The 16,035-nt window shown below is 37.9% G+C and overlaps 1 protein-coding gene across 2 annotated transcripts in view; it reads right to left on the bottom strand.

The window, feature by feature from the left end:
• LOC150094569 (integrin alpha-9-like) overlaps nt 1–16,035 on the bottom strand; it is an 806,800-nt gene that overhangs the window by 260,190 nt on the left and 530,575 nt on the right. The window contains exon 18 of one of the 2 annotated variants that reach the window (XM_090411876.1): nt 7,371–7,450. In XM_090411876.1, the coding sequence (XP_090268002.1) occupies nt 7,371–7,450 (80 nt within the window). The remainder of the gene's footprint in view (nt 1–7,370; nt 7,451–16,035) is intronic. The other variant, XM_090411877.1, reaches the window with a different exon arrangement.

Genomic DNA, 16,035 nt, shown 5'->3' with positions numbered 1-16,035 from the left:
TGGTACAGCTGGCCTGGTTGGCCGAGTGGTTAGCATATCTGCTCTCCAGTCAAAAGGCTGTGGATTCGAATCCTGCCGTGGGCACAGATGTTTGTGATTGTCTGTGAAAATAATAGTGGTGGTGGGCAGTAGATGGTGTTGGTGTAGTTGGTGGATTGAGTGGAGACAGAGTTGTTGGGTAAGCGCCCTCCCTCGATGACTCTTTGGACTCCCTGCAGGTGTTACATAATAATAAAATGATATGAGAGGCAAGAAGTATTCTATGAGTAAGGATGTTAACTAATATTTAAGGAATTGACAGCGTATACTAGAAATATAAATTAAATAAAATTTAATATATACTTTCCGATATTTCGGCAAACGTCACGTTGCCATCTTCTTGAGAACTTAATACAAAGACACTTGCACACAAGTACTACATAACAGCAAATGAGAACTGAAGCTAGGAAGCTAACATTTTCCTAAAGTCCTGATGGTGCCCCCAGGCGGGCTATACTGGTGGTTCTTGGCCTTTGGGCTGAAGTTCTTCTGATAAATGTTTCCCAAATTTGGGGCAGTCTCATGCATCCAAATTTGTTGAGGTTTGGCATGTTCCGAAGGGCTGAGGCTGATTCCATGAATAGTCTTTCATACTTGAACTTGCTGTGGTGTATGACTGTGGCTTTCTTCCATCTTATTCTGTGGTGAGTATCCAGAGCGTGGTCTGCAAGTGTGAGCTTGCAGACCACACTCAACAAAATCTTCAAATTCCTCAAAAAAAATCAACAAAATCTTAAGAAAACATGACTTAACCACTTGTTACAGACCACATAGAAAATTGGAATCCCTTATCTGCTCCACTAAAGACCAACCACTTCCCCTAGACCTACCTGGTGTATACCAGGTCCCTTGCAGCTGTAAATTGTCTTACTCAGGACAGCAAATATCAGAATCTCAGAACACAAGGATTACATCCGATTTCACCAGTACAGCCACTCTGGGCTTGCAGACCACGCTCTGGATACCCACCACAGAATAAGATGGAAGAAAGCTACAGTCATACACCGCAGCAAGTTCAAGTATGAAAGATTATTCATGGAATCAGCCTCAGCCCTTAGGAACATGCCAAACCTCAACAAATTTGGATGCATGAGACTGCCCCAAATTTGGGAAACATTTATCAGAAGAACTTCAGCCCAAAGGCCAAGAACCACCAATATAGCCTGCCAGGGGGCACCATCAGGACTTTAGGAAAACATTAGCTTCCTAGCTTCAGTTCTCATTTGCTGTTATGTAGTACTTGTGTGCAGGTGTACTTGTATTAAGTTCCCAAGAAGATGGCAACGTGACGTTTGCCGAAATATCGGAAAGTATATATTAAAGTTTATTTAATTTATATTTCTAGTATATGCTGTCAATTCCTTAAATATTAGTTATCATGTTTAACCAGCGTATACGCCTCTCAACAAGAGTAAGGATGTATAAGAGTTGTTAGAAAAGGCAAAACTGAAGAGCGAAAAAATGAATATTGTATGTCTCCTACCATGCTATGATAGAGTTGAACTGAGGAGGAGGGAGTTGGTATTCAATGAGTGTATATGTAGATTGTGCATAAAGAATAATGTAGGATCTGTGGTCTATGTTTGACAGAAAGAAGGATTTGTACAGTACTAATGGACTGCATCTAAATGATTTTTGTGTTAGGTGGCTAGAGAGAGCTTTGTTCACCAAACGTGCAGAAGCACAAATTTAAAAAAACTTAAGCAATTAGGGTGGAAGAAAGTGAGTTTGGGTGAAGGCACACATCAGGTGAGAGAATGTGAAAATGACCAAGTGTGGAATCTAGTCTCTCAAGCAAAAATAATGCATAGGATAATCAATTCAGTAAGTAAAGGTGGTGGGGGCCTAAAGGAATGCTGAAGTATATAGAAACTTCAGCAAAATGGAGTGCACGTATATAGAAATGAAGTATATAGAAACTTCAGCATTCCTTTAGGCCCCACTAGGCCAGGTTTTGCTTATGAATATAGTTTATTTATTTATTTTATTCGTGTGGGTTTCGCCTTGTCCCTTAACTTCCCCTTAGGATTCGTTGAGCCCTCCTAATGAGGGATTAAGTACTATAATTCTATGACTGTAGCCTGTGTGTGTTCACTGGGCCAGTTTGCCTGCTTGCAGGAAAAACTCCAGATAAACTGGGGGGGAAAACTGATGGTGCTGCCTGTCTTACAGGTAGAAATTCAGGTTTAGTCGCTAAAATTAAGGATACGGAGGGCAATAACGTATCGTCAATGCATTACTACATTCATAGTCTGCACAGTTAGCTTAGTGGCTATGCGCTTTGTAACCATATGCTTGTGGAAGGAGTGCCCCAAGTTTGATTGCTGGTGATGATGTGAGGAGCTTTCTCAGCCATAGCCAAGTTAGCCAGTCTTGGGCATGGACAGCAGGCCCAAGACCGACTAATTTGGCTATGGCTGTAGATTCTTCCAGTTGTGATGCAAACAATTTCAAGTTTTTAATTTTTTCAGTGAGTTGTGTTTTTGTATCTTCTGCCATATCGGATATCCGCCTTCAACTGTATCATTCAACAATGGGATGTCTTTCATTTTACTTGCTGCAGACTGGCCTAATTCATTACAAACAGCAATCAAAGAAAGCTTAATGAGTTCTTCGCCAATGGAATACTGTTTTTTACATTTAGCTATCTGTAATGATATTAAATAGGATGCCTTCAGAAGTGAAGTGTCAGTGGTTGAAGCTTGGGAAATAATTTTTTTTTCTATTTTAAGTGCATTTCTTTTACGCTTAAATTCAATGGGTTTGTTGACTAGATTGGAATGTTTTGTGTTGAGATGTCAGGTAAGTCACGATGGCTTCATAGCTTCATTTCCCAGAACAGTAGCACATATGACACATTGAGGTCTTGGCAATTGGTCAGTGTGAGGGCATTGTATGAAGCCAAATTTTAAACAGCTGTCCATGTACTTACAAGTGAATGCAGACTTTTTCTTCTGTGTGCTGGTAATTTTCTCCTCCTTTTTATACATCCTGGAGATCGCTCTGAAGGCTTCAGGTGGGTGAATCACTATTTATTGCATCCCAACACTTTCAATGAGAGATTTCTTAACACCAAAATTAAACGAAGTCCCTTGTCTCTTATTCATATTAAAATGTAAATCTGTAGGCCTGTTACTTTTAAAAAATTATGACCCTCAAGTTTCGAAACAAGCACTTACACACTTCAAGGCAAACTAGCAAAGAAACACTATTACTAGATTTGAGAACCGGATACAGACTGCCTTGATCATCAATTTTAGTGGAAAAATTTTTCTTTATACCTTTGCTGATTGGTCATTGACATTTGCAACATAGATTTTATTTCGTTCAGTTTTGAGAACAGAGGATATGCCGCCCATTGTCGTAATCGGCTTGCAGGCAATTTTTATGACTGGTCATAAACAGTCATATTCCCGGCTATGAAGAAGAAAAAAAAAATACTCTGCTATGAAGTTTTATAGTTTCTCTACTCGGCTATGAAGTAATGTTGGATTCAATATCCACTTAATTTGAATAAGTCGTATTCCCTTTCCTGATTGTTGAAAAATTTCAATGTCTGAAAATTTCCAATCATTTATGAATACTTCGATGTTTAAAAATATGTGACTTAGTAACTAAAATTGCTACACAGATGTTATTTAGGTGTTCTTCGTCTGAGCTCACAACACATTCACGAATATCATTCTCCTCAGAATCTTTCCATTATAAAATATTTATTTATGAAAAATGCTTAGAAAACTAAAATGACAAATTCCTGGAGAATGTCTTGCGGCCTGGTATAATTAATGCCAGGGCCCGGTATTGGGCTGCGGCCTGGCAGTTGAGAAACACTGGCTTACAGGGTTTTATAGGATTGGTGCAAGGAAAATGTTTTAGCACTTGGTTAGAGAGACTAGAACCAGGGGTAATCACTGAAAGTTGAATAAGGGTGTGGTTATTAGGAAGGGGGTGCAAGGACTAGATTTTTTGCTTGGGGAGTTGTGAATGAGTGGAATGGGTTACCAGAGTCAGTTGTGTTTTGTCTGTTAATGAGGTTCAAGGAGAGGTATGGAATTGGATCTTCTGCAATGAGGCTTTGGATTCCATGTAGGTGCCCATATACTACTATTAATAATAACTATCCACCAGTGTTAACCTGCCATAATTAATTTTCCTCTTGCTTTCCACTTAGCAGAAAAATTTCCTTGGATTAGCTTTGACCCAAATGGCTAATGTCCTCTCATATTCTACTTTTTCTTTTTTAACCATGCTTGTCACTTTTCTGGCCTGCACTTTATATTCTTCATGCATCCATTTACTGCAAATGTATTGCACTTCCTCCATAACAATTTCTTTTTTTTTTAACTCTACTTGCTTGATTTCACTCTTCATCCATCTCATTTCTACTCTATTTATTTGCATGTATTAGATACTGCCTATCATTTCCCATGCACTGTCAACATCTTTTCCACACAATTCATTAATCCAATGTATTGATGCTAGTTGACTGTGGAGCTTCTCATAATCATCCACCTTATAGTTTCATATATAGACCTTTTTGATAACAAGTTGCCTTTCCTTGCACTACTAAAAAAAACAGCTGCATCCCTGTTGAGGTATCTTTAGATTTATCTTTTATTATTTCTTTTAATTAAGGTTTCGTTGGGCTGCCAGCAGCTTCAAACAGCTAGTTCTCATTGGAGATTAGCCAGAAATGTAAAATGACAACAATTCTCGCTTAAATTTCATTCAATACCAAAGCAATTCTGTTTTCCAGAGAACTATATTTTTCATAAGTGAACCGCAGTCGGTACTTAAGAGTAATTATCAAAGAAGAGCCTAATTGTATTCATTTTGGTATTGTAAAATAAATAAATAAATCTATATATCATGCATTTATAATGTTTAAGAAACGTGGAAAGTTTCTTTTTAAGTTAAGTCATGAAAGTTTCTTCAGTTGTGCAATCTAAGGCAATGCTGATGCCAACAGTTATATTCTCATAGGCTCTCTCTCTCTCTTCTCTATTCAAAACTCTTCAAGTTTCTATAAGTATAAAGACAGCTGTTGTGAAATGTGTGGTGGAGATCAATCTTGTGATTGTGACTTCATGGAGAGATTGAGAGCAGTTGATGATGGGGAGGAGAGACTGACTTTAAGTGAGCAAGAGGTCTATGGGGAGTTGAGCGAATTAGATGTTAATAAGGCTGTGGGACTTGATAATATATCACCGCATATTCTGAAGGAATGTGCCAGGGAGTTGACACCTGTCTTGACATATTTTTTTAATACGAGTCTTACACTCGGTCAAGTCCCTAAGGAGTGGAAGGAGGGCAAGATCGTGCCACTTCATAAAGGAGGTGATCAAACTGAAGCATTAAACTGTAGGCCTATCTGTGTGTCAGGTGTTGTGGTTAAGTTGTTGGAGAAGCTTGTGAGAACTAGGATCCAGAGTTGAGTTGATAACAATGGTATTATCTTTGATGGACAACATGGATGTGCTAAAGGGAGGTCATGTTTTAGTAATCTACTTACTTATTACAATAGTGACTGCTTCCTTAGACAGAGGAGAAGGATATACAGTAATATACTTGGATTTTGCAAAGGCTTTTGATAGAGTACCTCATGATAAGTCAACAGTCAAACAAGTGCAGATGGGGTTGGATATTAGATTAGTGCATTGGATTGGAGACTGGCTATCTGATAGATATCAACAAGTTGTGTATGGGGGAGCGATATCCAGGAAAAGGAAAATTACTAGTGGTGTGCCTCAGGGGTCTGTTTTAGGGCCATTGCTGTTTAACTTCTATATTAATGATATTGGTGAAGATTTGGATGGAGATATTCAGTTGTTTGCAGATGATGCAAAGTTCGGAAGAATCATGAAGAGCAGAGAAGATGTTGTGGCCTTACAAGAAGACTTGAATAAGTTGAGTGATTGGGCACAGGAATGGGGATGTGAGTTCAATGTTGCAAAATGTAAGGTTTTAAAATTTGGAAAACAGAAATGGGATGCAGAATTTATGCTTGGTGAGGATATACTGTCAGTGGTGGAGGAAATAAGAGATATTGGGGTGATAGTGGATAAGGATCTGAAATTTAGGGACACATAGCCAAAATTGTGAAGACAACACAAAGGCTTCTGGGAATGATGTGGAGGACACTGACGTGTAGAAGTAGGGAGATTCTTGTTCTGTTATATAAGGCTTTGATTAGGCCACACACAGACTATTGTGTGTGGCTTAATCAAAACCCGGTGACCAGATTTGGTCACTGGGTTTTCAGAAGGATGAAGAGATGTTGGAAAGGGTCCAGAGGCAACTGACTAAGGTAGTTTGTAACCTCTGGAATGTTGAGTATGAGGAAAGATTGAGAAGATGCAACTTGCAGAGTCTGGTGGACAGGAGGAAGAGGGGAGATATGATAGAGACCTACTACTTATTAAGGGGTTGTTATAGGATCAATGCTGGAGAGGTTCTACAGATATTAGTGGGAGATCAGGGGAGTACCAGAGGTCATCCCTGGAAACTGTATAAAGAGGGTGTGAGTAGGGGAGTGAGAAGCTGGTTTTTTTTCATGCAGAGTGTGAATTATTGGAATGCCTTGCCTGCGAGTATGGTGTCTGCAGAGAATTTGAGTGTGTTTAAGACACGGTATGATGACCTGTGTGTTTGATAAAAGGACCTCCTAGATGAGTCTTTGACTCCATGGGGTCTTGGGTAATAATAATAATAAATGTAAATTTTCAACAGTATTGCAGACCTGACAAAGAATGCATTAATTTGGAAGAAAGCTGTTGATTCAAAACAAGTAATGAGGTAATTTTATATATACATCATATTATCCTGTACAATTCAAGAGTATATACAGCTGATTTGCAAGAATAAGCACTGCTATAACAAACTATGGAAAGTTCATTAAGTGCAATGCTATGCTGAAAGAAATTCACTATACCATACCATCCATTATAACATACCATTTCCACGGGCTCCCTACATGTCTGCTATACTAAAAATCACTGGAGTTTGATGATGAGGATCATGAATGTCTTAAAGTATAAATCTGACACAGACAAAGGAGGGAAAAGAGAGAGAGAGAGAGAGCAATGTGACCCAATTGGTTAAGTTGAGAATGGTATATGATAAAAGGATGTATATGCTTTTATCGTATCCCAAATGGCATATAATAGTTGTGAAATGGCAAGTAGTGTCTTATGTGAATCTCATGAAGGTATGATAGTGATAATGATGATAATAATACAGAATAAAAACATTAATAATCTTCTAAGTATTTAATTTCAAAATATTAATAATTCCATAATTACAAAATTTTCTGAAAAAATATAAAAATATACCGAAATCCAGAAATATTAGCATGAAGCACTAAATCTGAAAGACAGCGATTTTGATGAGTGCATCCTGTCTGAAATGGCAACTTAAAAATAAAAACATAACTAAATTGACATTTTTAAAAATTATATAAAATAAATAAAAATTACTGTTATCAGTTGAAATACTAAATTAAAACAGGATAACAATAATCATAAATCATAACCATTTCAACAGTTATTTTCCTTATTCCATCTTCCTTATTAATTTTTAAGAATATTTTTATGAAAGAAAGTAACTGGTAATCCTAAAATCATACTTCAAAAAGCATAATAAAGAAGGTCAAAAAATCTAACTTCTAGCATAATCAGAAGTTAGTAAACATAATAATAAATAAAGCATTCAAAAAACGCTTAGTTGGCAGAATATTCCACTTCATTTTCAAAATTAAGTAGATATTCTACAAGCTAAGAGGGTTAAAAAAACAAAAAGAAAGAAAGAAAAACTATCTGACATAGCCAAACAACTTTTCTTTTTGTTTTAAAGAGAAAAGTTGTTTCTCTTTGTTTTCTCAACTTTTAGTTGATTTAAATATATTGCACTAATGGTAAATCAGGATATGCAGGTTACATACACCTGAAAGCATTCTGAATGTCATGTAATAAAATACAAATACAAAATACACTAATTATTAAGCAAAGAGTAGTGAATCAACATACCTGAAATATAATTCTAATATTTAGTAACATATTTATTATTATTACAGGCAACTTCAAGGAGTCCTTAGACTCATTGAGGGAGGCCCTAACATCACGTCAAGAACAACTATTCAACATTCACACAGTATCTATCATACTTTGCCTTGAACTCATTTACAGTCATGGCACCCACAACAGACTCTGGCAGCTTATTCCACTCATTCACCACTCTCCAAGTAAGAAACCTAGCTCTAACACCCTTGCTAACCACACTCTTGCCCAGCTTCCATGTATGGCCCCTAGTCCTCCCACCACCAGTCCTATTCTCAAAAATTTCTTCTGAATTAATCTTATAGAAACCCTTCAGTAATTTGAATGTCTCAATCATATCACCCCTTTTCTGCCTGTCAACCAATTTCTGCAACCCACAAATCTTCAACCTGTTCTCATAAGGTTCATTCCATAGACCTGCTATCTTCTTGGTCACTCGTCTCTGGATCCTCTCCACCTCCTCCCCATCAAGAAGAAACCCTGGCACCCAAATCTGGGCTTATTATTATTATTATTATTATTATTTCGGGCAACTCCAGGAGTCCTTAGACTCATCGAGGAAGGCCCTAAACATCATGTCCACACAACTATGCGATTACATTCTCACAGTATCTATCATACCTTGTCTTGAACTCGTTCACCATCATAGCACCCACAACAGACTCTGGCAGCTTATTCCATTCATTTACCACTCTAAAAGTAAAGAACCCAGCTCTAACACCCCTGCTAACCACACTCTTGCCCAGCTTCCATAGGTGTCCCCTAGTTCTCCCACCACCAGTCCTGATCTCAAAAATATCCTCTGAATTAATCCTATAGAATCCCTTTAGCAATTTGAATGTCTCAAACATATCTCCCCTCCTCCCCCTATCAACTAGTTTCTGATAGTTTCTATCATACTTTGCCTTGAACTCATTTACAGTCATGGCACCCACAACAGACTCTGGCAGCTTATTCCACTCATTCACCACTCTCCAAGTAAGAAACCTAGCTCTAACACCCTTGCTAACCACGCTCTTGCCCAGAATTTCTTCTGAATTAATCTTATAGAAACCCTTCAGTAATTTGAATGTCTCAATCATATCACCCCTTTTCTGCCTCTCAACCAATTTCTGCAACCCACAAATCTTCAACCTGTAGTAGATGTAGATTATCTAGTCGTATCATTCAGCAATCAAATAGACTGCATAGTTTTAACAGGTAGAAAGGCTTATGTGTCAGCAGTTCATGTTAATATTTAATATTTTTAATTTTTAATATTATTATTTTTCTAACAGTTTGAATTCACAACACAAGAATAATAAGAAAATAAATAATATTAATTTACTTATTTCTGATATTTTTCCAGTGTTCCTAGCATATACAAAGCCGTTTATCACAGTACATGAACAGCAACAATTAGTTAATAGTGGGAACAGCTTAAAATTGTATATGTACTGGCTTAGGCGTCGTTGATTATTCATATTGGTGCTTCACAGCAGAAACAACACCAAGAGAAAAAAAAATTAATTTATTTAAGTTACTAATATTTCACTGGTTTTCTACCCAGCATCTTCAGAGCACAAATTATAACTGTGACAAGTGCTACACTTAAACATTAGAAACAGTTCAAAATGTAACTGAGACAGAATTAATGTCCTAACAAGATTCACTCTATGAGCTGGTTAACAAAGTTAATCTGGTCTCATAATGACTGTCTCCCAGACCTTTAGAAAATTAATGCAACTATACTTATTGAGGTCAGGTAGATCAATTAACATCCCCTTCAAGAACACAAAAATTAAATCTCTGATCATCTTCATTGCAAGTTGAGACTAGTCGACCATTCTCTGGATAGTCCTTCATATATGGTTAAATGGAAGAAGGCATTGTATGCAGAAGTCACTATAGGCCTGAAAGACTATTTATAGAATCAACATCTACTATGCAGCACTCCCCAAACCTCAAGATGCAAGATTTGAAAGCTGAGTTGGTGAAGTTGAGGCAAGAGATGAAGTGGATAAAGAGCAAAATGAAGAGCATTGTAGATATGTAAAGAAGATGGAAATGAATGATCTCGGTATGAAAGGGATAACGTAAGACTCACAGTGGCAAAATGTAGAAATAAGGCATCAAAGAACATCGTACATGTGAGGCAGATCAAAGACTCTGGAAGAAGGGTATTAAGGAGGGGATGTGAATGTAAGAAACAGATGGAGAATATACTTTGAAGGGCTTTTGAATGAAGAAAATGCAAGGACTCACAGAGAAGATGGGGAGCCTAATGAAAGAATGGTGCAGAACATTATGGACAACTCCAGGGAGTCCTTAGACTCATCGAGGGAGGCCCCAAATCATGTTCATCACAACTATTCGACATTCATACAGTATCTATCATACCTCGCCTTAAACTCATTCACAGTCACAGCATCCACCACAGACTCTGGTAGCCCATTCCACTCATTCACCACTCTAAAAGTAAAGGACCCAGCTCTAACACCCTTACTAACCACACTTCTGCCCAGCTTCCATGGATGTCCCCTAGTGCTCCCACAACCAGCCCTGTTCTCAAAAATATCTTCTGAATTAATTTTATAGAAACCATTCAGTAATTTGAATATCTCAATCATATCTCCCCTCCTCTACCTATCAACCAATTTTTGCAACCCACAAATCCTCAACCTGTTCTCATAAGGTGTATTCCACAGACCTGCTATCAACTTGGTCACTCGCCTCTGGATCCTCTCAACCTCCTCCCCATCAAGAAGAAACCTAGGTGACCAAATCTGGGCACAGTAGTCAAGATGGGGTCTTATCAAGGCTTGGATACTTTGACAAGGCTCTGCTTGTCAATGTATTCTTCAGCAACCAAGTGATTTGATGAGCTGATTTGGCCACTTTTGCAATGTGCCCCCTAAACTTCAACTCCTTATCCACCAACACTCCTAAATCTCGTGCCTCATCAATTTCCTGGAGTACAGTTCCACCAATGTAGTAATCTTCTGCTAATCTTTTCACCACAAAATGTATAACCTTACATTTTGCCACATTAAATTGACATCCATTCACCTTAGACCAGACCTCCAATCTATCCAAATCATCTTGCAAAATTTTGACGGCATCTGCATTCACTATTGCCCTACCCAACTTTGCATCATCCGCAAACAAATGAACTGTTCCTCTCAGATCCTTTACTATATCATTAATGAACAAATTAAACAGCAGTGGTCCAAGAACAGATCCATGTGGCACACCACTAGTCACAGGCCGTCTTGTGGATTCTACTCCTGAATAAACTACTCTTTGATATCTGTCCATCAACCACTGTCCTATCCATCTTACCAACCCTATATCCATCCCCATATGCTGCATTTTACTGATTAGAATTCCATGTGGTATCCTGTCAAAGGCCTTAGCAATGTCCAGTAGAATCACTGTAAACCCATTACCCTTATCCAGTTCAGCCGTCACTGTGTTATAATATGTGAGCAAGTTACTGAGAAATGACCTACCCTTCACAAAACCATGCTGTCCCAGATACAGTATCCCATTTTCTTCTATCCAATCTTGTATTTTCCTCTTGACTATTTTCTCCAAGACCTTCATAATGATTCCTGTTATGCTGATTGGCTGGTAATTTTCAACAGCAGCCTTGGAACCACCTTTATACAGCGGAACTATGTTCCCTCTTTCCACCCCCTTGGGTCTGACCTAGACCTGAGGCTCAAATTAAACAAAATGGTCAAGGGCACTGACAATTCTTTAGCCGCTTCACGTACGACACGAGCTGGTATACCATCCAATCCCACAGATGTATTGACATTGAGGTTCTGTAATAGACTAGTTACCTCTACTTCATTCATCACAATTCCAGTATAAGCTGTTGGTTCTTCCATTCCTGCAATGTCACCACCTGGATGATATACTCTTGTAAAATGCTCGCTCAGTAATTCCACTATATTGACTAATTCGGTTACCTCCCTACCCTCAGCATTTTTTAAGATCATTCTACCATGAACATTTTCCATTTTACTTGCAACATATTGAAAAAACTGTTTGGGATCCTCTTTAGCCTGCATGGTCAATTTTCTTTCATAATTTGCTTTTGCTTTTCTTACCACCCTTGTTATCTTCCTAGCCTGAGCTTTATACTGTTCCTGCACCTGCTGGTCACCTTTCTCCTTAAATTCCCTCCACAATTGTTTCTTTTTTTGCAGCTCAAGCTTAATAGTGTTATTCATCCATTTAACCCCTACTTGATTTATTATTCGGACTCTTGGTATACAGTCAACCATTGCCTCCTGCAAACACTTCTTAACCACCTCCCATGCACTTTCAACATCCAGCCGTTGCAGTTTTACATGCCATGGCACTGAGCCAAGCACACTCCTAAGCTTGTCATACTTACCAGCCCAGTAATTCCACATGTACCCTGTCTTAACTGTAAGTTCCACAAGTCAAGACCCTATGATCACTCTCACCAATTGGTGGCAACATGGTCATATTTGTTACTGCCAAATTCTCAGATGCGATTACTAGGTCATGCACTCTCTGTCCTCTAGTATTTTCCACTACATGCTGTTGCAGATAGCTGTCCCTTAATAACCGCATAAAATCCAATTCCTTCCTCCCATGTGCCCTCTCCTCCTTCCAGTCAATGTTACCATAATTGAAATCACCCATAATAATTACCCTCCTTCCACTCATTTCTTCTATTTGCCTATGCATACTATCCCTACCATCTATTCCATCACCTGGTCTATAGCAGCACCCAATTGTATATTTTGTTCTGCTAGCTTCTATCTCACACCAAACAGCCTCAAATGTACTCTTTTCTCTATACTGCAGCTCAACTTCTATACTCCTTGGCTGCAACTCATCAGCTATCATCAATACCACTCCTTCCCCCTTTTTATTCTCCCTGTCACTCCTGAACACGCTATACCCGTTGCATTCAATCCCACTAGCTTTATCATCTTCTGTCAGCCATGTTTCACTAATACCAACAACCTGTAGCCTGGAAGTGCCAACCAAGGCCAAAAATTCTTCCTTCTTGTTCCTAATACTCCTGGCATTAGTGTACATGAATTGCAGAAGCCCGTTAGGCTCATCCCTACTTTGATGCCTTTATACTAACTATCCCATTCTGATTTGTTGTCCTTCATACTCGCTTGTGCATATTATACTCATTCATACACTCAAATGCCTCCCTAAAGTCTGCATATCTACCCACACCCCCTAAATAAATGTAGTTTCCCTGAGCCTGTACATCCACTTCCACTTCATTCATCAACACTTTTTTCAAGCCTCCGTACACCAAATTCATTCAAATGTAAGCCATCCATCTTATATAAATCCTTTCGCCCATCGAACTCACTCCACACATCCACAAATTCCACACCACTCTCCATGCATAACCCATGCATAAAGTCATTGGCAGTTATTGCCCTCCTTCTAAACACTTCACTATCATACTGCAGCAAAATACTCACCCTCCTAACTCTCTCACTCTTCTCTTTTGCTACCTCAAGTAATTCCTTCACATCCTCTATCATTTCCATTTTGTCTTCTTTCAAATCATTTGTTCCTGCCACAATTATTATTTCTTTCACCCTCTGTTTTTGCACTCGAATAGATATGCTGACATCCTTTATGTTCGCACCCGGTTGGTACGATTTCGTCAAACTCTCAACTATCACATATCTTAATAACTCTTAATCTCCATACAGCACTCGCTCCTTCATTTTATTTACGTTTACGAACATTCTCTTATTTTTCGTATCAGACTTTTGCCGTTTATTAGTCGGAACATTCAGTACACATTTTTCAATACGCTCCAGTTGCCGCTTTGCTCTGTGTATCGCTTTGCTCAACCGTGCGATTTCACTACTCGCATTTATCTCACCATTTTCATTATCATTTAAATCATCCATTCGTTCTGTATTTCTACCTTCATTTACACTTTCAACGACGCTCTCAAACCTATCTGGTTCTACTACCTCGCAATTCCTTATCACATCACTATTTTCTATATTCTGACTTTCTTTAACGATATAACTCTCGCCACCCGAAAGATGCTTTAGATCCTCATTCTCCTTACACCTTCTGCACATATTAACTCCACTATCACCATCTAACCAGACTCCAACCCCTCTTCGCAAAGCATACATCTCACAGACAGCACATTGCATAAACTCTTTTATATCAAAACTCTTAAACAAACATGGCGACCTGGCCGCCATTTTTTTTTTTAAATCGGTGCGATATGGATGCTATCTTATCTTAAAAATAATAATTAAAATAACACAGAAAACACACAAAAATTGCACAGACACACTAAGAAACGAAAAGCAAACAATACTACATAAAATTCTAGTAAAATTGCCAATGATAACATAAAATACTACTGATCTTTTCAGGAGCTCTCGACAAGCCGATGATTAATTGAATATATGACTTCATATGAATTTTGCATCATTACTTTTCTGCTAGACCTCATAAATAGAGTATGAAATGAAACAAGCTGATTTCGTCAAATTTTTACAGAAGTGTACTAGTAAAATTTTGGAGAAAATGGCCAAGCTAATAATAATCATAAGTACCCACTAGATTTCTGTTCACGACATGGACCATTCATTATCATTACAATGCTTCAACAGAAAGATGTTCATAAACTTACTAGATAAGAAATGAAAGAGTTTGCAAACAAGAACTAAACCTTATAGACCAAGAGCCAAAATCTAAACAAAACATCAGCTTAGCCAGGGAAGCAAGTTGTATACAAAGGTAGATAAAATCCGGTATGGTTGGCCAAGTGTTTAGCATATCCACTCTCCAGCCAAAAGGCTGCAGGTTCAAATCCCACCATGGGCATGGATATTTGTCTGTGAAAATATTAGTGGTGGTGGGCAGCATTAGATGGCATTGGTGTAGATGATGAAGGTAGTTGTGGATGGGGAGTAGTGGAGACAGAAAGTTGTAGAGTAGGTAGGTACCCTCCTTCGATGAGTCTTTGGACTCCCTGGAGGTGTTATGTAATGATAATAATAAATCTGAACTGCAGGATGTACTTAAGAATTTAATGTAATCCTGCAAGAAAAAAAAAAAAAAACTATTGAAAGTTCCTGAAAAGTATTTCACAAAAGGCATGGAGAGGTTTTTAGAAGAATGGAAACGATTATTATCACAAAAAATGGCAAGCTGTTTGGAAGGCTAATAAGCTTATAAATGGAAATAAGAATACCAGAAACTGAAATTTACAAAAAAAAAAAAAAAAAAGCCTAGTAAATCACCATTAGAGAATATTGAGAAAAGTGTAAGAATGCTAAGTTATATATAAAACATTCGTGGCAAGGCTTCAAGAAAATATAAAAATTAAATATCACTGAGATGGCTTTGAATCATAATGGTTTGAATATAATAAAATGTTTTGAATCATATTAAAATATGCTGTAATTGAGATAACAATTTCTTCAAGGAGATAGCTAATTTTAAAGATAGAAAGAAGTATAATGTTGTAGCTTTTAGCAACTCTTTCTACTTTTGATGAGTTTTCCTCTGTTTAGAGCAGCGGTTGTTAACCGGTGTTCTGCGAACTGGTTACAAGTGTTCCGCTGGTGAAAGATGTCACATGACACAGTTCTGAGTGTAATTGGCTACTCTGATCCTAACAACTAAATTGTGTTATGCGCGTTGACTTTTAAACCAATAGAATATCGTTTATAGGTCATGGGTTGGCCCTGTTAAAGGATTTGTTATCCTTGCAAAGAAAATAAACCCAAATATTATATCCACGCACTGTTTTTTACACAGAGAATCCCTAGTTTCAAAAACATTACCAGCAATATTAAAACCTGTACTAGACCAAGTTGTAATTATAATAAATTACATCAAGTCAAAACCTTAAAAGTACGCCTTTTTAAAACTGCATATCTATGGAAGCCAAGTACGAATATTTGCACTG

The sequence above is a fragment of the Typopeltis vanoorti genome, chromosome 22 (genome assembly GCF_054136105.1).
Source record: "Typopeltis vanoorti isolate ZY-2024b chromosome 22, IOZ_Tvanoo_1.0, whole genome shotgun sequence".
In the NCBI taxonomy this organism is placed as follows: Eukaryota; Metazoa; Arthropoda; class Arachnida; order Uropygi; family Thelyphonidae; genus Typopeltis; species Typopeltis vanoorti.
The sequence above is the reverse complement of the archived record's forward strand: the minus strand, read 5'-3'. Positions and strand labels throughout refer to the sequence as shown.